General features: G+C 35.7%; 1 protein-coding gene across 2 annotated transcripts in view; it reads left to right on the forward strand.

Annotated features, from left to right (window-relative positions):
• The window catches only part of TMEM117 (transmembrane protein 117), a 411244-nt gene that overhangs the window by 266189 nt on the left and 120382 nt on the right, over window positions 1-24673 (forward strand). For both annotated transcript variants that reach the window (XM_036457197.2, XM_036457196.2), the window contains exon 5: window positions 4070-4167. In XM_036457197.2, coding sequence (XP_036313090.1) covers window positions 4070-4167 — 98 coding nt within the window. The remainder of the gene's footprint in view (window positions 1-4069; window positions 4168-24673) is intronic.

The following is a 24673-nucleotide window of genomic DNA, read 5'->3' on the forward strand; positions in this document are numbered from 1 at the left end:
CAACAATGTGCCCCATCACCTTCAGATGGAGATAATCGAGCTTCAGTCTGACAGTGGCCTGAAATCAAGGTTTCAGGATGTTGAAATTGAGGACTTCTACCCTCTACTGCCCCCTGACTCAATGCCAGAGCTCCGACTTCATGCTGCCCGTATTCTACCCATGTTCGGGAGCACCTATCTTTGTGAACAGATGTTTTCAATAATGAATCTGAACAAAAACAAGCACAGATCACGCATTACCGATGACAACCTCCATGCTGTTTTGCGGGTTGCTACAGCCCAAGAAATAAAACCGAACATTGACTCATTGATCCGGGGAAAACGGTGTCAGACATCTAGCCAGAAAACAAAACAATGAGCATTTTAGGTACATTCCAATATTACTGTTTTGCTTGATATCAATATTACTGTTTTGCTTGATAGCATGTGAGTTGGTTAACAGCACTGTTAAGGTAAAGATTGTTCCACTCATTTTAAATTCACATTTCTGGTTAACATTGTCAGTTTATGACTGTTCAGTAAACCATTTGGCCCGCGATTTAGGCTGGATTTTAGATTTTGGCCCCTTCTCTAATTGAGTTCGACACCCCTGCAGTCTAAATAATAGAATAGAAGTAATGGAAAAGAAAAGAAATAATTAAGGATTCCAAAAAGATTATATACAGATGATGAAACATAGAATTGTACATTTGAAACCTTCATAATTTTATTAACCAATGCCACCCCAATAAATTTAATGTAAAAAATGACTTCACAGAATAAAGACTTGAATCTTTAAACTAAAAGTGGAAGTTGTTGCTAGAAAAGTGACAGACAACAATAGATAAACTTAGCAAAATTATCATATTCAAAATAAAAAGCAAATACTGTGACACCCCAGAAAATAAAACAAAACAATAAAAATTAAAAAACCACACACAATAATTTATCTGTAAAAGATGAAAAAAAAAGTCCAGATTCCACTTTTATCAGATTCCTCCTTGATTTCACTCAGTAGTGTTAAGGTTTAAAAGCCAGTAAATGATTATCCCTACAGGAATCTAAGGGAAACCTTTGCTCCTCTATGACCTGAGCTTACATGATGCTGTGGCAACAATGGCAACATGAAGACAGCCAGACGACAGTCTGCCATGGAGCTTCATGGCTTACAGAGCTCATGGATGAAATGGGGAAGGGAAAGATTGTGGTACTCAAAGAGTTAAGCAAACTTCTTCTAGCTTAGGAAAAAGACCTGCAATTTTAAATTCTAATAATCTTCCCAGGGGAGAAGCATCAACAAGTTTTGCATTGTATTTATGCTGCACAGCAACCTTTTTGCAACATTTTTAGTCCTCACTTTCCTGTATATTTTCCCACAAAGACTGTCCTTGACCAACACCAAAAATGAATTTGATTTCTCTAATGCAGCAGGTAATTGGATTTTTCTTTATTGAATGCATCCCTTTAATGATTGTCTCTGCTCCTTGCCAATTTAGCAAGTGCCCTGACATTGATCTGATTATATGACTTAAAATAAATAGTTGGAAGCTGGGGGTGAAAAGGACCAGCTGTCTGGCATCAGAAAAAAAAATGTATTTTGTCCTCATCTTGCCATTTTACTGAGAAATCTTTTACCCTTGAATGGCATTTTTGCAAAACATGCTGCTGTAATAATTAGTCATATAGCAACAGATTGCCTCCTTCTAGAAAATATAGTAATTATTTCCCAGAAAGTGCCCTGGAGAAAACATTGCAAGTTAAATAAAATTTACCCAATAATCATGCAATTGCATGAAAATACCCATTACTATGCATACTCTTTCCAGAACAAGAAAGATGAATGTTGTTGAACAGAATTAATTAAATCTTTTAAAAAGCTGGCAAAACATGAAATATTTACTTAAGTATTTATTTGCTTAACTTGAGGTTTTGTGAAAATAAAATTCGACACAAGATTGTTATTCAAGAAGATGACAAAGGAGCAGTGAATAAAATTGTTGTATTTGAAAAAAAATAGTGATTCTTTCCTCAGGAAAGTTGTGATATAAAACTCTCTTTATGCTCAAGAATATATGGGATATAAATTTTCTATTTTTACCTGTAGTCTTTTTTAGTAACAATGTAACTCACTTGACTCATGGTTAATTTTTATTCTATCATCTTCCCTTTGTTTATTTTGATAAATGTCACGATTTTTAAAATTGAAGATACAATTCATGGGTGAGAAAATAAAGTCATAATTCTAATAAGTCATGAAGAAAATGAGTTTTCTTTTAAAAATAAGCTAACAAGTGTTTTTTTTTTCCTTTTTGAATTCTTAATATCAGTTGCATGTACACTTATCAAAGTAATTAATAGTTTTAAGAAATTGAGAATTTAAATTAAAACCAGTTATGATTGTTGAACCTTTTCAACAATGAAATCATATCACACAAAATTACTGTGGGTCCTAAATCAGACAGAGCTGTCATAGATCTGCAGTGTTGTTCAATGAAGATCAATGAACTTGCTTTGATTTCTACCATCCAGGGGAAGTGGGGGAGTTCTAGTCCTAGAAATGACATGAGAAAGAATATAGAGAAAAATTAAGATCACATGGGACCTAGAGTCTGGGATCTTTACCCACTGTTCTGATTGCATCCTAAGTGAGCATGTGCGGCTTTAGCATGTCAGTGAAGATTTTCAAGAACATTTCCGGGATGTTGTGTTGCACAAGATGGGCTTGCTTAAGAATCAATAAACCTTCTGCAGGGAGGCCAGTAATATTGAAGAGGCCACTGATCCAGAGAAACTCCCCACTGGATCACCATCTCTCATCACAAGTTATTAAATCTCACCCATTCCAGGTTAGGTCATTGCTGGAAGTTACATTTACATGTAATGTTAAGGCTTTATTAAGAGCAAAAGAAAAAAATTTCAATGGATAATGAAACTTCTTTGTTACTCTATTGAGTGTATTCCATTCTTTATCAAAATTCTTAACATTGATCTATCTTGCTCTTTTGGATTTGAGGTTATTAAATAAAACCATAATTAATTAAATAATGTTCTCTTCTCTCAAAAGAAAGGTATATTTTCTGGGAAAAGAAAAAAAGCGTTTGTGTGTGTGTGTATGTGCACATAAGCTAACATGTCTCTTTATTAGAAGGAAGAAATTCATTTTTCATTCTCCCAGTTTTTTAAAGCTGCTTTTTATGACATCTACATATTATTCTTTGGACACTTGCTGAAACTATTAATAAGGGATTTGACAGTGAACAATTTACTTTGCTAATGCATTTTTTAAAAGCAAGCATTTATATGCTTGTACATTTTTGTCATTTCTTCTTTGAATAATATTTTAGTCTTTTATATAAAAGATCATTAGGAAAGGATACAAAGGTAAATATTCAAGTTCAAGTATTTCAAAGCCTAGTGGAGAGAAAAATGTGCATAAGTAAGTAAAAGAGATGGTGGAAAGTGATATGCAACATGAAAAGGGTCAAGAACTTTAGTTGGAGGGGAAAATGAAGACATTACAATGGTAACATGACTGTATATAGGCCTCTGAAGACTGGCAAAACAAGTGCAGATGGAAAAGGTAGAACATTTTTGGAAGAAGGAATAGAATTGCTAATTGTATAGACGTGGAGACTTGCTAGGTAATTGGATTAAATGTGCCTTAAAACTTTATCCAAGTACCATATTTCATAAATCATTGAAGAAAAAAAGGGAGAGAGGGAAAGATAATATTTTGTCTGGAAATAGTTTTTGTTTAGCTAACTTAGAAAGAATATGATACTTTATTATATATTTTGTTTCCATAGATAGTTTATTAATATTTTAATAATGTCTTCTTTTATAAGGTAATCTTGACTGATGTTTAAAAAATAATCTCAATATTTGACATGTTGAATGACCTTAAATATGCTCATTTTTATGTAAAGGATATGAACTAAAGAAAGCATATTCTTCTAATTTTTATCTTTGCATATGTTCCAATGTTAAAATACATACATTTTTAATTTTCAATAAAATATAAATTATTTACAGATTTACCTCTGGATGTAAATTTCTGACAGTGCTAAATAAGTTTCTTTGATTGCTTCAGGTCACTGATATGATGCTTCAGGACAAACCCTATCCTGATTGGGGGAAATCTGCGAGAGCTTTCTGGAAGAAAGGAAAGGTTAGGATCATTTTATTCTGGTAAGAGATTATTTAATTTATTGATTTATACCTTGTCTCATTTACTAAGTAACTTGGATTAGATATTTACTTTAGATATATAGAATTCTATGTGGAGAGACATTATAAATGTGTACTATGTTCCATTAAAATGATTAAAACCAATCATTATAATTATTCTATGAATTTCCGCTTACAAATTTTTACATATACACATTTACAATATATATGTTTTGATAATATGGTGATGCATAGATTTTAGTAGAGGTAAGTGGGATTTTGACTGAGCAAAAACAAGATGTGGTTTTTATCAATGAATTATGATATTAATAAAGACTTCAGTAAATGCTAAATTTCCAGTATATTTGACATGATATAATTTACTTTGAAGAAGTTATACAGAAAAGGAACCTCTTTACCAATCACATCTGGCTCATTGGCATTTCTTATGACAAAATTTCCTTTAGATCCCCAGCCCAATCATTGCAATTTAAAAAACAATTTATGTCTGATAGAACTTTGTTGTGATTTTTTTTAGTGGCATCACTGTTATTTATGAGTATCTGAACAAGGTTAGACAGAAAAGATAGGAATGTGGAGAGAGCAAGAAGGCATCTTCTCCTGGCTGTGTGCCACTGTCCAAGCGCAGGGACTCAACCTGATTATGAGAAGTTATGTACACTGACATGCAGAAGAGTGTAATTAATGATGCCTTGAGCCTGGTAAATTCCATCCTCTCCACCTGCCTTTTGAAATGAAGGCAAAATCTGCTTATTTTTGGATTTAATTTGGGGGCATAGAATGTTTTATGTGTAAACTAGAAAAATCATAGTTACTGAGTACTTGGAAAAAGCACTCTCTAAGATATCTTTGTGCTTTTGCACTAATCATTAAATGTTGCTAGACATAGAAAGCATTTTAAACTTATTTCTTAGCAGGTAAATAAAAGTAGATTTTTTAATAATGTAAAAATAAGGGAGAAACCAAAATGGCAGCATAGATAAACACCTATAATGTTGCCTTACACAATAATTTCAAAACTGCAACTGAAAGACAGAGCAGACATGGTCCAGAACCACTGGAAACCTGCCTGAATGGAAATTCTACAACTATAAAAAAAGATAAAAGGACACTGAGACCCAGAGGAGCTGTGGAGGACAGGTGCGGAGATCCACATGTGTGAAAAGGGTGGGTGGCTAAATAGGTGGCTGGCTTACTCATGGTGCTCTGAAAGGGCTGCAGCAAATGTGCAGCTAGGTTTTTCATTCAGGAGGGAAACAAAACCTTCTGACTGCACTGAAATCTAGTTCTGGGTGAGACTTTGGGTACCCAGACTCATTCGGGGAGAAACTGGACTGTCTGGCAGTGGGAGAAACTCAGGGCAGCCTTCTCTCAGAGGTTCATGAATCTATTGCTGCAGGACACTGAGACATGGGCCTCATAGGGTGTGGGTGATGGAAAATCAAGGCTGTCTGCTCAGCTCTGAGACTCTGCCCCATCCAAGCTGAGCACAAAAGCTCTCCCACTGGAGACACAGCTGATCCTCACAGCCAATTGGCCTGGAGGTCAACTTCCCCCAGTGATACTAACAACAATCTAGGCTTAACTATAACAAGACTGCACACATAGCCCACAAAGGGGCATACCAAGAGTGTCCACCTCAGGTAACTGGGGAGGCTGAGCCACTGGGCCCTGCTAAGACAACTAGCACACAAAGCTACTACATCAACTCAGGGAGGCAGCCAAAATGTGGAGACAAAGAGGCAGGCCACAAATGAAGGAAATGGAGGAAAGTAAATGAATGGATATAAAGTTCAAAACTACGGTTATAAGGTTTTTCAAGAATTTTTTAGAAAAGGCCAATAAATTTAACAAGCTGAGACCGGTTTGGCTCAATGGATAGAGCGTCGGCTTGGGGACTGAAGGGTCCCGGGTTCGATTCCGGTCAAGGGCATGTACCTTGGTTGCGGGCATATCCCCAGTAGGGGGTGTGCAAGAGGCAGCTGATCAATGACTCTCTCGCATCGATGTTTCTAACTCTCTATCTCTCTCCCTTCCTCTCTGTACAAAATCAATAAAATATATTTAAAAAAAAGAAAAAGAAACGGCCAATAAATTTAACAAGATCCTTGAAGATATGAAAAAGTATTAACTAGAAATTAAGCATACACTGACTGAAATAAAAATATTATATAGAGACCTAAAAGCAGACAAGAGGATTTCAAGAACCAAGTCAAAGATATGAAATACAAAGAAACAAAACACCCAACTAGAAAAAAGGAAAAAGCCTCTGGAACAACTTCAAACATACCAAGATCAGAATTATGGGGGTTCCAAAAGAAGAGATAGAGAAAAATACTGAAAACCGATTTGAAGAAATAGTGACTAAAAACTTCCCCTACCTGGTGAAAGAAATAGATTTACAAGTCCAGGAAGTGCACAGAAGCCCAAACAAGAGGAATCCAAAGAGGACCACACCTACACACATCATAATTAAAATGCGAAGAGCAAAAGACATAGAGAGCATATTAAAAGCAGCAAGAGAAAAACAAGGGAGCCCCCATATGATTGTCCTCAGATTTCTCAATTATGCAGGTCAGATAGGAGTGGCAAGAAATATTCAAAGTGATGAATAGCAAGAACCAACAACCAAGATTAATCTACCCAGCAAAGCTATCTTTCAGAATTGAAGGTCAGATAAAGAGCTTCACAGATAAGAAAAAGCTAAAGGAGTTCATTACCACTAAATTTGTATTATATGAATTGCTAAAAGGTATTCTTTAAGAAGAGGAAGAAGAAGAAAAAGATAAAGATAAAAATTATGAACAAATACATATCTATCAACAAGTGAATCTAAAAACCAAGAGAATAAAAAATCTGATGAACAGAATAAACTGGTGAATATAATATTATAGAATCAGGGGCATAGAAAGGAAGTGGACTGACAATTCTTAGGGAAAAAGGGGAGTTAGGGGTGTGGGAAGAGACTGAATAAAAATCATACACCTATGGATGGGGACAGTAATGGGGAGGTAAGAGTAGAGATGGGGTAGGAACCCGGTGGAGGGGAGCTAGGGGGGAAAAAAAGAGGAACAACTATAATAATCTCGACAATAAAGATTTATTAAATTTAAAAAATAATAATGTAACAATAAATATTTTATAGGTATTTATTCACATCTGAGTCTATGAGTCAAATGTGGTCTATTTTTATGATGCATTTAACCTCCAAATGTTTTCCTGCCTAAAAAGTTTCCCATATATCTTATGTAAGTAATATGCTTTTAATATTAGTGGCAAATGTTTATTAAAGGCACATTTTGCTACAGGCACTGTGATAAGTACTTAACATTCTATATATTTGCTCATTTATTTCTGACACATAAGGTAGGTGCTGTTACTATAAGCATGAGTCTCTGACTGAAGCCCCAGTTTTTATTTTTATTAATTATTTATTTATTTGTTTGTTTGTTTTACAGAGTGTATTTTTCTTTATTTTTAAAATTATTTTATTTATTTTTTAAAAAACCTTAATTGTTGAAAGTCCTCCTTTCAACAGTAAAGGAAAAAAGTCCTCCTTTCCCCCATCAACTTCTTCCAGCCTGCTCCTGCTTCTGTCCTCAGGCACTCATGGAGCCATTTTTAATCATTACACTACACTGCCTCTAGAGAAGAACAAAAAATACAATAAGTTGCAAATTTCCAAATGATTATCTCTAATCCATTTTTAGATAAGCGTTCCAGATAAGAATGTGAGATTCTGGAAAATTATTCTACCCTACAGAATTATCTATAGGGTTTTTAAGAATCACAATTTAAAAGGAGATAAATCTTATTAGTAAAAATGTTTATGACCTATCTCTTTTAAAACAACCTACACTTACTTTATAGAAATCATTGGCAAGGTTTTAAATGAAATCAAAGCTAGTGTTTACATACTATACACTGTGTCATCCACTCAAAAAAGATGTTTTCTTTCCGTTTTGCCTTAATTAAGAAACGAGAAATTAGTGTGAAAAATCTATGGTGGAGTATCAAAAAATCTATGGTGGAGAAGAAATTTTACCAAGGGCAGCTCTCAGAAGTTGGAATGTGATTATGTGCAGCAGTGTGAACAGTACAATTTGGAATTTTGTTCTAGTAAGCTACCTCTTGCTTATGTGCAGCTATCAATACTTTAACTCATTAATGCCTGCCAGAAGCTGTTTTGTTCACAACTGTGTGGCTTTCTTCCTTGATTCTTAGTGATAGCTGTCTCTACAAGGAAGAAAATGGTTCTTGTTTATTTCAGTAATTGTGCAAAGATGAGGCTATGGCACATGAGCTCTTATGTCTGAGAGAAGACAAAATTGCGGCCGTATTTGAAAACCCTAAAAGGGAAAGAGAAGAATAGTCACAAACCTTGGCTTCCAAAGCCCGTTTCTCAGGCTTTTGTATAATTAGAAAGAAGAAAGATCTAAGAATCTAAATCCCAGCTGAATGCCATGTACTATTTTATTTTTCAGTGGGACTTCCACAAACTATCTTCATTTGTATCTGTAGTAAAAGAACATATACTTACAAAGCAAGTAATATGATTTTTTTTTGTTAGCTCCTATCTTTATGTCTAGAGACATAATTTTTATGATTTTGATGGGAATCATCTTGGGATGATATTTTCCAAAAGGTTAGCTCTTAAATAATAAGAGATGACACTCTTCTGTGATTAGGAGATGAATTGGCAGAAGGTATTGGGAGAGGTAGTAATCATTCAGGCTTCACAAACACTCCAGTTTTCTGCCATCCAAACCCATGACAGAATTACACTTTGCTGTCCCCTCTGCTCATGTGATTTGCTTTCACCAGTTTAAATGTGAGTGAAAGTGGCATGTGTCACATCTAAGTAGAAGCCTTTAATAGTCATTGAGAAAAAAAATTTTTTCTCCAATAGCAATTTTAGAAGCTTGTGTCTAGCTAGAGACCTTGACATGCATTTTCTGTGAATGGCTAGAATAAGCCAAGTATCTTTAACAACAGAGTAGACACATAGTTGAGCAAGAAATGGTCCTTTACAAATGTTAAGCCACTGAGGCTTGGGAATTTTTTGATACTGCAACATAAACTAGCCCATTTTAATGCATGCAGAAATTGATCTCTGGAAGCAGAGAACTGCCACAACAGAAAACTGAAAAAAAAAATTTAAAGGGCTAGGTGGCAAATGGCAAGGACAATGGAGGCTGGCAAGATGGTAATCCAGGTGTCTTGGTGGTGAAGTATTTGGGGAAATGATGTCATGAGATGCTCTTGGAGAGATTGGAAAACAAAGTGCTAACAGTGTGTTGTTGTGTGCAACTGTATACAGTTGCCCATATATATATATTCTATTCTGATGCATCGAGATGATTATCTTTCATATTTTTATCTTTTATTTTATGATTATTGACTTTTTAAAAAGGTATTTTATGTAGTGCTGTGATAATTTGGGTGAGCATCTCTTAACTCTTACTTGGGAAACAAATGTAGTTGCTGGTGTCTTTTTCCTCCTTTGAATACCATGGTTATTATTATTATTACTAGAGGACCGGTACATGAGATTTGTGCACTGAGGCGAGTAACGGAGAGTCCTTCCACCCTGTCTGCACCTTCCTGCAGTCTGGGACCCCTTGGGGGATGTCTACCTGTTGGCTTAGGCCCAATGTCCCCAACCCCTCCTTGAGTGGAGGCCAGGGTGGAAGGGAAGCTTGGCTTCCTCCATTGCTGGGGCCACCCAAGCCTCCTGCTTGCTCCAGCTCCATGGCCACTGCCATCTTTGTTGGGTTAATTTGTATACTCGCTCCTGATTGGGTGGTGGGCTTAGCAGAGGGACAGTCAATTTGCATGTTTCTCTTTTATTAGTGTAGATATGTTTTATTGACTTCCGAGAGAGGAAAGGAGGGGGATGGAAAGATAGAAACATCGGTGAGAGAGAAACATCGTCAATTGGCTGCCTCCTGCATGTCCCCCACTGGGATCGAGCCCACAACCTGGGCATGTGCTCCAACTGAGAATCAAACCTTAACCTCCTGGTTCATAGGTCAATGCCCAACCTAGCCAGGCACCATGGTTATTATTAAAATGAACTTATTTGTTTCACTTTGATTAGTGAAGAGCTAATCATAAGTGATTATTATCTTACTATACATGGTGTGGGAGACTAACATGGCAATAATAAAATAATGATAAAATGAAAAAAATTAATTAAAAAAGACCTAAGAATCAGAGGCAATATCAGTCAAAAGTGTTTCAGTAATTGCTCTTCCAGCATCATGCTCTATGATATGTATGACTACTTGTGCACTTATGCAAAAGAAGTGTATTTAGTTATTCACAATTCTTTCCAGCTTTGTAATGCTATCTATAACAAAATTAAAACCCTGACAAAGAGCCATTTTGTCTGCTTTACCCTAGAATGTGATTGCTATAGCCTGAATGTTTTTCCCTCCATAATTTCTATGTTGAAATCCAGTACTTTATATAATGTTATTAGGAGTTGGGTCCTTTTGGTGATGCTAGCACATGAGGGTGGAGCCCTCATGGATGGGATCAGTGCCCTTCAGCGAGATCTGTAGCCCTTTCCACCTTGTGAGGACACAGTGAGAGGCACTGTCTCTGAATCAGGAAAAGCATCCTCACAAAATAAAATTATGCTCATGTCTTGATCTTAGATTTCTCAGCTTCCAGAATTGAAACAAATTTCTGTTGGTTTTAAGCAACTCAGGCTCTGGTATTTTACTATGGCAGCACAATGTTCTAAGACATGGACAAATGAGTGTATGTTCCATGGGAGCAGATTCACATTCATATATGAAGGATGCTCTATTGATGGGAGTCTCTATGCTGAGTGAGTTTCCCACATGAAGAGCTGACGCTCCATCAGTGAGAATATTCCTGCAAAGGCTAGGTAATCTTTCAGGCTATAGGTATATTTTCACATTAAATGAGAAAAAAAAACACACACACATCACTCCTAATTTTTAATCGAACATGAAGATTCTGTGACTCTACAGTTTTAACTACAAAAGTATTACCCATTTTCTGGTTTATAATAGTCTACTTTCTAATCCAATATTATCATTTAATATGCCCTATATAAATCCATCATTATTATGAGAAAAATTTTTACACTAGACAATAATTCATGAGAGTTTTTCGCCTCACTTCCCAAATAAGAAATTAGCTCATATATTTCCTCTGGGTGAATTTTGTCTACTTGCCTATATCCTTCCTTCCATCTCAACACATCTCTTTAAGTAGTTATCTATGCTTGATTAATAGCTGCCTCTATGGCTAAGAAAAAGCAGAATGGTTTTAGTCCAAATCAGATAGCTATACCCACTGAATCATTCACATTAACTTTAAACACTACACAGCCCAAAGGGTCCAATGTAAGTCTGGCTACATCTAAGCACAAAGATCCAAGAATGTACTTCAACTAGTTTACTGTGTTGTCATATCATTTGGAGATTTTCATTAAGAGGTAAAATATTTATTTATTCCTGAGAAATTTAACTCTCAGACCTATATTAACATAATCCTATGCCCTTCTAGACTTAATTTTGCTGAATGAACCTTGATTTTATTAACTTATTTAAGTAAATATTTAAGTTGTGAGAACAATGTGAAATAGTGGTTTAGAAACACAGACTCTTGAGCCATCTGTGTAGCTTTCAATCCTGTCTTCATTACTTACTATTGTATTAATTACTACTATTTTAACTGGTATTATGCTTGTAGTAACACTGCACCAGGTGCTCTCCATGGTTCTGAAAACTCAACTTTGAAAGAGGAAAAAGGGAAGAGGTAATACCAGTAATGGGTATGGAATATTCATTTCCAAATATAGATGTCTCTTTGACCTTCTCTCTCACCTTCTGACTATACTCACTCTTTCTACTTCCTGCTTGACCCATAGGTACTAAGTTCTAAGTAGTTCTAAGTGATGTAGTTCTAAGTGAGCTCAGGGAAAATTGTGTAAAAGAACTAGAGCCGAAGTATATTTTCAGGATAAGCAGAAACCAAATGGGGAGAAACATGGCTAGTAGTTAGGGTATGTGGAGTGAGGAGAGGCAAAAGTCAAGGCTACCATTGAGTGTGTAGGCTTGAGCAATAGAACAGGTTATACTATTCAATGAGATAGGAAATGCTGATGGAGGAGGAAGCTTCAGATGGCATAGTGACTTGAATGTATTGAGGTGATGTGCTTATATAAATACCTAATAATTATTTTTTTAATATGGATATGGTACTGAGGAATGAGGGAATAGAAGTATGCCATGGAAATATAATTAAAATTATTTTGGTTTATATTTTTGCTCTCATATAGATGTTGTTACCTATATGCATATGGTATATTAAGGACTATGAGTGGGTGTAGAGTGAGATTAAAAGGTCTACTGAGGTCAAACCTATAAAGTTCTTTTAATTGGGAATAGGCAGAAGAGGCATCTACAAAGAAGACAGAGAAAGAGGAACAAAAAGAATGAAAGGTGTATGTCATAGATGCCAGAGATGAGCATGTATCAGGAGACATATAATGTCAATAGTCTAAAGCTGTAAATATACCAAATAAGATGAAAATGCAAGGTGTTCATGGGTTTTAATTCTAAGAGGACCATGAATGGTGACTTGGCAAGAATGGTTTTCTTGAATGTCACGAATAGAAGCCAGACTCATACTCAATCAAGGTGTGAATAAAAGCCCCAGTAGTTGGAACAGTGAGCATAGTCAAAAGATAAAAGGACATCTATATTTAAAAGTGAATATTCTCTAGGAAGAATTTAAATAAATGTACTGGTTTGACTACTTACTGATTTGTCTTCTGCAGAGTATGTCTTTTTATTTTTAAAAGCAGTCATTAAAAATTATTTGCTGCACAAGTATTGCATTAAAGCCTCTTATGTTAAATTCTGTAGTGAATATTTACTATGTATGTAATTCTCATTTCTCAGTAGAAAGATGGAGAATAAAGAGTTGATAAGGGTTTAAGTTAAAATACCTTTAAATGTTTAAAGAAATGTATTATAGTCAAAATGGTGATGAAGTTCTCTACATATTTCTGCCTGTATCACATTACTTGGGAGCAGGAATAGCCTCTTACTTACCATGCTAAGACTTAGCACATGCCTGCCACACAGGAGGTATTGAATACATTCCTGTTTAATTAATTACGTTAGTGAGGACTTTCAATCTACCATACTCTATAATATTTCTGTAAATGTCTTCAGATAGAGTAATTTATTGAAAATGATAAAATATTAGTTAAAAGTATTTTGACCTTGTGATTAACTGATAAGAAGATTTATAATGCTTAAGAATTACTTTTTCTGAAAAATATTTATAAATGATTATTTTCAGTACTTTAGAAATTATCTTGGTAATAATTTCTTTAGCCACAAATTCTGTGTTCTACCTACAACTAGAAAGTCTACTAAAATCATGTGGGGTATCTAACTACAGTGATGCAACATCATCCTCATATTGACCCTGAAAGCTTTTATATTAACTTATTTTCCTCATTTCATATAGATAAGTGAAATTTAAAGAAAAATAATTAAATAAGTTGGTCTTAAATTGCTTAAATGGCATTATAGACCTTTCTTTAATTGCTAAAACCCAGAATAGCAACATTGAGCTCCAAAACAATCCTTGGATTTTTGAATCTTTAACAGAAAATGCCCTTTAATTAGGACTTGGAAATACTGCATAGTTTTTCTGTGTAACAGTTATTGGTCGAATGGTTTATTCTCCCTCAATTTGAAATTGTATTGGTTGAATGGAATACTCCCCTGAGCCATGAATCCTCAGTTATACTTACTTAGTTTTTAAAGTATAAGCCATACTTTCACCTGAGTTCATGTATAACTGCATAAATGCACAAATTTAAAATAGAAACAATAAGTCCTAGAAAAGAGAAAGCAACATTTAACCAAGGTTCATGACTTGATCCATTTTGGCAGTGTGGGACATGTTGGCATATCTTTCCATTCTTTCTAATGATTCATGCCCCCACTGTCACCATCTTCTGTAAACTAAAAATGCAAGTATTTGATGTTAACAAAACAACAAATATTTCAATGACTCAACCTACTTAAAATCCCTGATACTTCATTCTTGTTATTTCCTTGTTCTTTCAATAACATTTAGGTATTTATCTTCATTCTGTGAGTATTTAAAAAGTGACTACAATGCAAATATTTCTGAGTAAAATACTGCTATGAGAATGTTTTTGCTGGCATAAAAGTCATTTTTTAAAAAAGTGTGCATGTTTTTATGTGCTTTGATCAAAACCTGCCCATTAGAATTAAGGTATACTCTTCAGGTGACAATTATATAAGAATAGTTGTAATTCTTCATTAAATCACTCCCATCATAACTGTGCATCCGCTTTTTTCATTCTGAATGGGGGAGCAAACACAGGCTCAGTGTCACCAAAGTATAGCTGGTTTGCTTAATACTCATGATTCACTATGGCTCACATCTGGTTCTGAGATGGGCAATACACAAACTCAATTTTGTGGTACATTAGTCACTGTTGGAAACTCACAACTGATTGATTTTCAAACCAAATTTGCTGGTAACTAATTCACTAATGTTCTCTACAGGGCAACTCTTTTACCGTTATCTAAGTGAAAGTAAATCCTTGCTTATTTCATGAGTCACTGAACAAAAATAAGCCACCTCCCTTAGTTTTCTGAGCACTGGGAAGGGCAGTTTCTTTTTGGGCTCAGACCAGTAAGACTGCTATTCTCACTCTCATGCAGAATTAATTCCCCCCGGCAATGCTGTTTTCATAAACCCAGCTCTTGTTTTCAGAATATCCTGTTTCTACATTGTCCAGTGCTGGCCAGAGCTCCCTTTGTTAATGCAGTCTCTTTAGCAGAAGGGGTGGGTACATTAATTGTATTGAAAGTTGAAATGCTTTGATGCTTGTTGCACTTAAGTGTGGAAGATATGCTTAGTGTAACATTTTTAATTTAGATCCGTAAATTTTGAAAAATAAATGTTGCTCTCTGCCAGTCTTCCTTAAACCCATTCTATTGTTTGATGTAGTTCAGAATTAGCAATATTTTAAGCAAACATTCCATAAACTCCTAGTAGTATTGTAGAGGCCAGAGAAAACAAGAATCATGATCCCAGCCCTCAAGAACCATGCAAATGATTTGGCAAGTCAAAACTCATAACTGCAATGAATGGCAGATAACATGAGATGGTTTGCAACCAAAAATTTAATTATCTCACACTGTCTGTGATTGGGGTGGTCATGAAAGTGACTATGGACGAAGTTGGACCTAATTAGGCTCTTGAAGAAACCAGAGGTCAAGAAGAGGCACAGAATCATGCTGAGTGAAATAAACCAGTCAATGAAAGAGAAACACCGCATGACCTCACTTATTTATGGGTGATAAAGAACATTATAAACTGAAGAACCAAAAAATAGATATAGAGACAGTACAGCAACAAGCAGACTGTCAAATTACACAGGGGAGGTTAGGAAGTTCTGGAGGAGATAAGAGATCAACCAAAGGACTTGTATACATGATATAAGTACAACCAATGGACTCAAAACTCTGGGGAGGGAGGGCATGTATGGGACGGGGAGGGGGGGCAATGGTACAAAGATAAAAATCAATAAAATATAAAAAAATACATTGACCAGTTCATCTACAAAAAAACAAAAACAAAAGAAGAGTCACAGAGAAGTAGAACCTTCAGATGTTGGAGGTTCAGCAAGTAACAAGAGTACTCTCACCAGTAGACTGGAACAGTCAGTATTCTCAGGTCCAAATGCAGGTTGGATATTAATAATCTTGTTTAGGGCTGTTTTAGATCAATGTACACACAGGGTCTTACCTAAAAATATGTCAGATTTTTTAGGATCTACCAAAAATCTACTGATCACAATGAGGTTCCGAACTAGGCAAGCAACAGTGTTGGCCCAGTGCTGAATCACCTGGGATTGTGTCAGGGAAACTGTCATTCTCTCCTGTCCAATGAGAAAAAGAGATTTACTGTTTGGTCTTTTATACCCAGCTATACTGTGGAAGGGTATTTATGTGGATTTCCTACCTTGTTCTTTCACTGTGAGTTGAGAGAAGACACCATGCTTTGTTTTACTCAATATTACCAGGGCCTACTAGCTATGTAGTTAGTAACTGTTCCTTTGCTGGTGCCAGAATAAATGAATGCAACACTCCTTGGTAAACAAACCTAGAACCTTCTAACCTTTTTTAGTAGAAAGATGTTCTGGATGAGGACATTCTGGAGAGAGTTTGTCAGTATAAGGAGCCCCATGGGGTTACTTGGGGTTTCTCCCTCCTCTTGGGGTTGTCTCATTTGCATTACTGCTGCCATTACCATAACATGGGCCAAGCATGACATAAAACACATTCTTTGTTTCTCTTTTTCATAGTTAATAGAGTTAAGTTTTTCAGTAGACCAGCACTGAACATTAAAAATCTCAAGAAGAAATGTTTTCAAAATGTACAGATATATCGGGTCTAGTAATAATTAATGTCGTTTTTAAACATTCTTTTAAAATCTTGCTTGGTGTTGACTTGTATTGACATAACCTTCAAACACGTGGTATCTACAGAATGTGTGAAGTGCAATTAACAAGTTTTGCTTGAAAAAGTTTGTGTTTGGTTTGGTTTTTGTTGCAAAACTAGGGCTAAGAAGATGGCTGATGAAGAGCATATTTGGCACTGCATGCTTTATGAGTTCCAATTAGGAAGAAAAGCAAGTGAGGCTGCAAAAACATCTGTAGTGCTCTTGGTCAAGATGCAGTTAGCGCCAGAAAATGCCAGCGTTGGTTTGAGAAATTTCGCGAAGGAAATTTTTCGTTAGATGACAAGAGTGGTCGAGGCCGTGTGTCCAATTTTGATCAAGAAGCTCTTCAAGCTCTTTTGGTGCAAAATCCTCAAATTACCCAACAAGAGCTTGCGACAACTTTAAATTGTTCACAAAAAACAATTTCCAATCAATTGTGTGCACTTGGCAAAGTCCAAAAGTTTGGAAAATGGGTTCCTCAGAGTTGACGGACAACAACCGTAATCAAAGAGTCACAATTTGCAGTTCGCTCCTCTCTCGTCAAAACCGTTTGCCATTTTTAGAGCAAATTGTTACCGGAGATGAACAATGGGTGCTGTATGTTAATTTGAAAAGGCGGCCTCAATGGTTGGACAAAAATGAGGCTCCGCAGCCCACGCCAAAACCTGACTTGCATGCGAAAAAAGTGATGTTGTGTGTTTGGTGGAATTTTAAAGGAATTCTTCATTATGAACTTTTACCATCTAACCAAATCATTACAAGTGCAGTGTATAGTGCCCAATTGGAAAGGTTAGCCCAAGCTTTAAGAGAAAAAGAACCTGCGCTGATTAATCAGAAGGGCGTAATTCTTCACCACGATAACGCACGACTGCATACTGCAAGAATCACTGCTGAAAAACTGCGCCAGTTGGAATGGGAAATTCTCCCTCAACCTGCATATTCTCCTGATATTGCCCCTTCCGATTACCATTTGTTTCGTTCTTTGCAAAACTTTCTTCTTGGAAAAAAATGTAATAATGAAGAATGCCTCAAAAATGCATTGACCGAATTTTTTGCATCAAAATCACAAGAATTTTACAACAGAGGGATTAAAATGCTTCCTGAGCGTTGGGCACAAGTAGTAGAAAACAACAGCAACTATATTGTTGATTAAATTTTGTTGTATTATTTAAATAAATTCGATTTAAAAAAGTATTAGAAAACGACATTAAGTATTACTAGACCTAATATCTCCTCATCTCAGGGATCTGAACAATTGCAGAGACTTTCTATATTTTTTCCACATGCTATTCTGGCTGATTCTTTGTGGTTTGAGCCACCATATTTCTGGCTGTAATAGAGTCCTTTATAAATAAGTCTAGTACAATGCTACAGTCACATTTCCAGTTATAGGTTTGAGTTATTGACCGACCCAGAAAATATTCTCCCTTGTATGTAGCTTTCACTCTACCCAGAGTATTACATATGAACCATGCAGGAGCCCAAACCTACATATAACATTGAGTCATTTTCTATGTAATTCTTAACCATGTTACTTTTAAAGTCATTGCCTCTGTTGAATAATTCTATTTTAAAATGACTAGCATTTATTGAATGCTTCTGGTTTGCTCAGGACTGGGCTCTTCACAGTTTTTGTTTTATTTAATCTGCACCTTCACTGACCAGATTTTTATCATTATTATATTTGTATCTTAAAGACAAACCCTGCGGCTTAGAGAGGTTGCATAGATAGTGAGGAGCAAAGCTGGGATTTGAGTACAGACAGGCTGATTTCAGAACCTATACCATACTGCACTGAGCACAGTCACTTATTCCAATATTTTAAGACATTTATTACAGTTAACAATGATTAGTCCTATTTTTCATATATATATTAGCTCTATCCCTTTCTTTCTCCTGACAGATGGATTTGGGTTGACTAAAGACATAACTCCAAGAATTCTTCATCTACTTATGTTTTAATACTTTTATGTTACACAGATAATGAAACAACAATCAGTTTAGTGATCTACTCAAGGGCACAGAATTAGTTAATATCTCTGTGACAATGAAAACTATTTCTATTGGTTCCTGGTTTAATATTCATTTTACTGTATTACATTACCTCACTTATTCATACTTTTTTAAATCAATGTAATTCAAACTTAAAGAATTTGCTGATGACTGGATATGTTGAGTTAATAGTTCTTGTAAGCCAATAGTAATAATCAGAACATTCTGTGTGGTTTAAATTGATTTAATTGTATATCATTTTCTCTCAATTACGGGAATTAGGCAAGAAAAAGATGTGCAATAAGTAGTTTAATATGCCAATAAAGCATGATGTATTAACAGAGGCTTCATTTAAGTTCTCATATGAAAAGCCAGTTGCTATTTTTCTTGTTTGTTTTATCTCCAGGAATTTCAAGGACTTAATTTCTTTAAAATGTATTTGCAAGATTGAAAGTAAATATTGCATTTGTTGTCTTAAATGTTACAAATTATAATTACAACAAAAACTTGGCATTTTACTAGAAGTGAGAAGATATTAAATGTAGTCAGTTAAGGATTCTACTCCTTGGAAAATAGTGAGTTCAATGTTCCTGCAGAAAACATCTGCCAGAGAGAATATTTAGATATTAATTGCAAGAATAGACTAGCTGATATCCAAAAAATTTTGCCTTCTAAAATTCTATAATTCTAAGTAAAAATTTTCTTATCTAAGGCTATTTATATGTTTGGACAGACATGAAGTGTTCAGAATAATGACTACAGCAACTCAAAGGAACATCTTATGGAAATTTTCATCTTAGCATGCTTATTCTTTTGAAAACTATCAGCCATTAGAAGATATGCTTTGGGAAGATACTTAATGACATAAAAGGTGGAGGTAAAAAAGATACCTACAAGTAACTTTGGGAAATCATGTTTTAACTGGGAACTGGAAGACTAAAGACTAGACATAATTAGACATAATTAGACATAAATAACTATACCCAAGTTGGTAAAGTTATTTCTCATGGGACATCATTTGACAATTCTGAACTTGCTTTACATGAATACTGGAATTAGCTAATGAATAAATGAATAATTGGTGGTGGGAGCCAGATTTGTCACTGGACAAGAGGGAAGTCACAGGAAAAAGGGGGCATTGGAGTAGGCTACCATGAACAATGTGGTACTAAATTAGTGTCAGGGACATCATTATGAAGCCATGCTTAGTTTAATATAGAGTAAAAGAAAGTTGCAAAGATAATTATATATATATATATATATATATATATACATATATATATATATATATATATATATATTAGAACAAATACATATATTTCCTAGTTCTGTGTTGCAGAGAGGTCTTATAATGCCATTCTAGTAGAACGAGCATGCCCAGGACCCAGGTCTTAGTTTCAAAAGCCATTCTTCAATAAAAGAAATCAGAAGACCTGGGAAAAATGACAAGTCTGGGGCAGAGAATGTATAAATATAAGATGATTCTGGAAAATCTTATCATGCCAATAAGTGTTAAAAAATGAAATGTTGAAGACATGTCAAAGAGTCACAGAGTAAATTTAAATAGCTCCCATAGCCAAAGTTTGAACAATTGGATCAACAAAATAAATGATATAATATGATCTATTAAAATCCAAAGTACCAAATAAATATCCATGAGCCCATACTATTATAAATAATTTATCAAATAAATGGGGCTACTAGAGAAATTCCCCATACAGAAGAATTCTAAATAATTTATATAGATACTCCTCCTTTCAAAATAGTGAATCTTAACTCCCCCTGAGTATGGGCTGAATTCTGTGCCTGGCTCTCAAAGGGCAGAGTATGGAAAAGGGAAACAAGTAACTACTCTACAGTGGAGAAATCCAGAAAGTGTTAACCTGGCCATGTGTTTACATCAGTGATAAGTCATGTTGGTAACATGGATTAAGACCCCACATGTGTCTAAAATGCTGTCCTATTATAAGCATTTTATATGGATTTAAAAATGTTTAGAAATATTGTATTTCTAAATACAAAAAGCCATCTGTCTCCCCACCTTTTGTTTAACAATTTGAGAGGCCTTCTCTCAAATGATTAAGTGAGCTTCAGTTGTTTATAGAAGAATAACTTATTGTTGCCTACTTTTAGTTATATCTGAAGGCTATAACAACTATACTGTTCATATGGTCAGTGTCCTAGACTTAGAATAAGATTCTAAAAGTGGACTTCTGATATCAGTTTTATCTATGGATAACATTCCCATCTCAGTGTAGTGATATCTCAGACATGTTACAGAAGTGCCAAGAACTTGCGATTCTTAATAGTTCATGTCTTCTTTATAAGCCTACTTGTAGCTGCTAAGGTTTGGAGGTACAGGGGATCATCACAAAATTTTAAATTATTAGTTAATGATACTATTGAGACTTTGGTCTAACTGGTCACTTTTGGAGGACTTAGTCTTATTTGGTTAAGTTTGTCTATTTAGGGTAGCTTTGTTTTTCAGATTTCTTCCTCCTACCCATTTTCTTGACTTTCTTGCCTTGCTTTAAGATAGGGGTGTCGAACTCAATCAGAGAAGGGGCCAAAATCTAAAATCCAGCCTAAATCGTGGGCCGAATGGTTTACTGAACAGTCATAAACTGTCATTGTGATGGAAACACAGCGGAGTGCAGTGATGACAGCGCTGTGCGGGCCACATTGCAAGGCCTGGCAGGACGGATTTGGCCCGCGGGCCTTGTGTTTGACACATGTGCTTTAAGAAGATGCAGGGGGAAAGAGCCTCTGGATCTTTACTGTGGAATCATTGGTTTAGCCTTATTTGCGAACAGTAATGGCTCAGCCACAATTTATCCTGTCTGACCTTTCAAGCCCTCTTCTGGTTAAGAATTCCATTTATCTTCCCTCTACATTCATCCCAAGTCTCCACAGTCCCCTTTCTTAATCCAATGCTTCTGATGTCCACTCCAGGAGGTACCTGGAGCTGGTTCATCTTTTGTATTTAGCCACATACCTCTACAAATGCCATAAAGCCTGTGACATTATTCTTTTACAGGAAAGACATGCCACCTTTCTTGGGCCAGAGGTGCCCTGCTGTGCTTGAGTGCCGTCATATTTATCTGGTCATTTCTACATGTCACCACATGCCCCTAAAGTGGGCCTTGTTGGTGTAGGGCAGTGTTTCCCAAACTTCTCTCATGATGAGAATCACCTGGTGGAGTTGTTAAAATACAGATTCCCGAATCCCAACTAAGAAGTGCTAAACTAGAATTTTTGGGAACATATAGGTAAAATTGTATACTTAACTAGTATACTAATATACTAAAATTGTATACTTAACTAGTATACTAATATACTAAAATTGTATACTTAACTAGTATACTAAGCTTAGAGCACTAATTAATATACAACTTAACTAGTATACTAATATACTAAAATTGTATACTTAACTAGTATACTAATATACTAAAATTGTATACTTAACTAGTATACTAAGCTTAGAGCACTAATTAAATATACAATTTTACCTATATGTTCCCAAAAATTCTAGTTTAGCACTTCTTAGTTGGGATTCGGGAATCTGTATTTTAACAACTCCACCAGGTGATTCTCATCATGAGAGAAGTTTGGGAAACACTGATGTAGGGGAATGAGGTCCATGCTATCTGATTCTTTCTCAAGGAGAAGACTTTAAATTTCATGCCTCGTCCATGTTTATTTGCCCTGACTCTCTTACAAACACACATACACACACACACACACACACACCACCCACTCATGTGCACACACTTAAGTGCACACACACACCCCTATCCATACACATATGCCCCAAAACCCACACATACATACACTTGAACATATGCACACACAAATATATTGAATTGATTGTAATCCTTGGTTCATGACACTTTCATTAGTGATCCTGCCAAGACCATCTTTATCTATATATTTTAGTATGTCTTTATTTTATAGATTTTAATCATTACCAAGTTGCCTTAGTACAAACACTTTAAATTTGACTCCTTTGTTCTGTCACCTCACATCTACATTTACATTAATAACCCTCTCAGCCCCTTTATCTGTGACAAGTCCTGAACAAAGAGGAGCTGGGAATGAGTCAAGCTTGTTTTAAGTACATTTGTTTAACAAAGTCTTAATTTTCAAGAAAATTACCGTTGGTAAATTTCAGGTATTACAAAGCATGTAAAGAAGGATTTGGACTTGGGAGCTTCCTTCATCCTTGTCTCTGAAATCCTCCCTTGAAAGTGTGATCCCACACTCCCTTTGTCTGTGAAGCTGGTCTTGCTTCTGCATACTCTTTTAGTAACCAGACCATGCCAGAGGCAATGCAATTCACTATGATCTATCAATGCTTGGCAGCTATCATATTAGGGCAAATGAAGAATTTCAAAAAATTACCATAGCTTTGTTCTCCTAGGCCTGCTCCTTTCAGCCTTTCTCAGTCCTCCTCCAATCCTCTCTCCCCAAGGCAGTTTTAGGAAGCCTGAGGCAAGGCAGCCACCATCAATACCAGTTCCACTCTCTCCTCTGCCTGGAAGGGATGGAAAAGCAGAGCCCAGTGCTTTAAGACTGACATGCACAATTTATTTGCATTTGCATGTTTGGGAAGGTGGAATCTTTGCAGGCTGCTTTTTCTTAGTACAGCAGTTTCATATGTCTTTGTGTGGAGTGGTAAATTTGGGGGAGGAAAGGAAAAATACTCTATGTCAAAAAACATACTTTGTATGTTTTATCCAATTGGGGAAGAACACGTCACATTTAGGTTTCTCCTCACAGTTTGGAAATCTAACTGGCTGAGATTCTCTTACAACATGCTATGAAGCAACTTTGTACTTAACATGCAATATGAGTATCAGAGAGGAAATGATAGGCCAAAAAGCTGCCATGAAACTACATTAACATTTACTTGGTATACATTTGAATTTCCCCAGTTGCACTGAAAGAATAGCACAATGGAAGAGTTGCTGGAATTAAAAGAACAGAACGTTGCCAAGGTTGAAACTGTCAAAGGCAATTTAGTCTGCTTCCCCCCTCTTCCCCCAATCCCATGAATAAATGAGTTGGCTTGTTTCCTTTTAACATAAGATATATAGACATACACTGAGTGGCCAGATTATTGTGATCTCTGAACGCATAATAATCTGGCCACTTAGTGCATATCCTATATAATATGCAGAAATGTCTATTCTAGTGCCTATGTTTCTCACATGGGGGCTATATTTCTTATTCTATTTCTTTCATTAAACATCCAGAGCAGCATGTAAATGTCTATAAGCAGCATGATGAGATGAAATGAGCATAAGTATGGATTTTTAAAACTATTTTTATGACATTTGGTAGATAAACCTGAGTTTCCTCCTGTATATGCTAAGGATGATAGCATCCACCTCATAGGGTTTTATAAAAGCTATGTGATAATATTTATTTTGATTTTTTAATTATAATGAACATATTAACCATATCATTTTTAGGTGTATAGCAGATTGATTAGACATTTATATAGCTTATGAAGTGGTCACTCCAATAAGTCTAGTACCCATCTGACACTTTAACATACGTGTGATAATATATTTAAAACACCAACCTTTGTAGAGGGTCTCACACACATTAGTACTCTTCCTCCTTCCCCTAATCCAGTCTGGTAACTATCCCACTGTGGGCACAACTTTGTTAAAGAATATCCCTATTGAGCAGAAAACCAGGGGAGCTCCATGGGTGTCTTCTACAGCTAAAATGGGATTACACCAAGCAATGGCGCTCAGTGTCCAATCCATTAACCTCAGAGACCTGCAGTTGAAGCTATGATATTTTGCATAGAAAACATATACTGTGGTAAAGTCACTAATGAAGATACTTTATACTAAAATGAGTGGCCAGATTATTATAATCTCTGAATGCATAATAATCTGGCTAATGTGTGTGTGTGTGTGTGTGTGTGTGTGTGTGTGTGTGTGTGTGTGATAGAGGC

Source organism: Pipistrellus kuhlii, unplaced genomic scaffold, assembly GCF_014108245.1.
Source record: "Pipistrellus kuhlii isolate mPipKuh1 unplaced genomic scaffold, mPipKuh1.p scaffold_m20_p_3, whole genome shotgun sequence".
NCBI lineage: Eukaryota > Metazoa > Chordata > Mammalia > Chiroptera > Vespertilionidae > Pipistrellus > Pipistrellus kuhlii.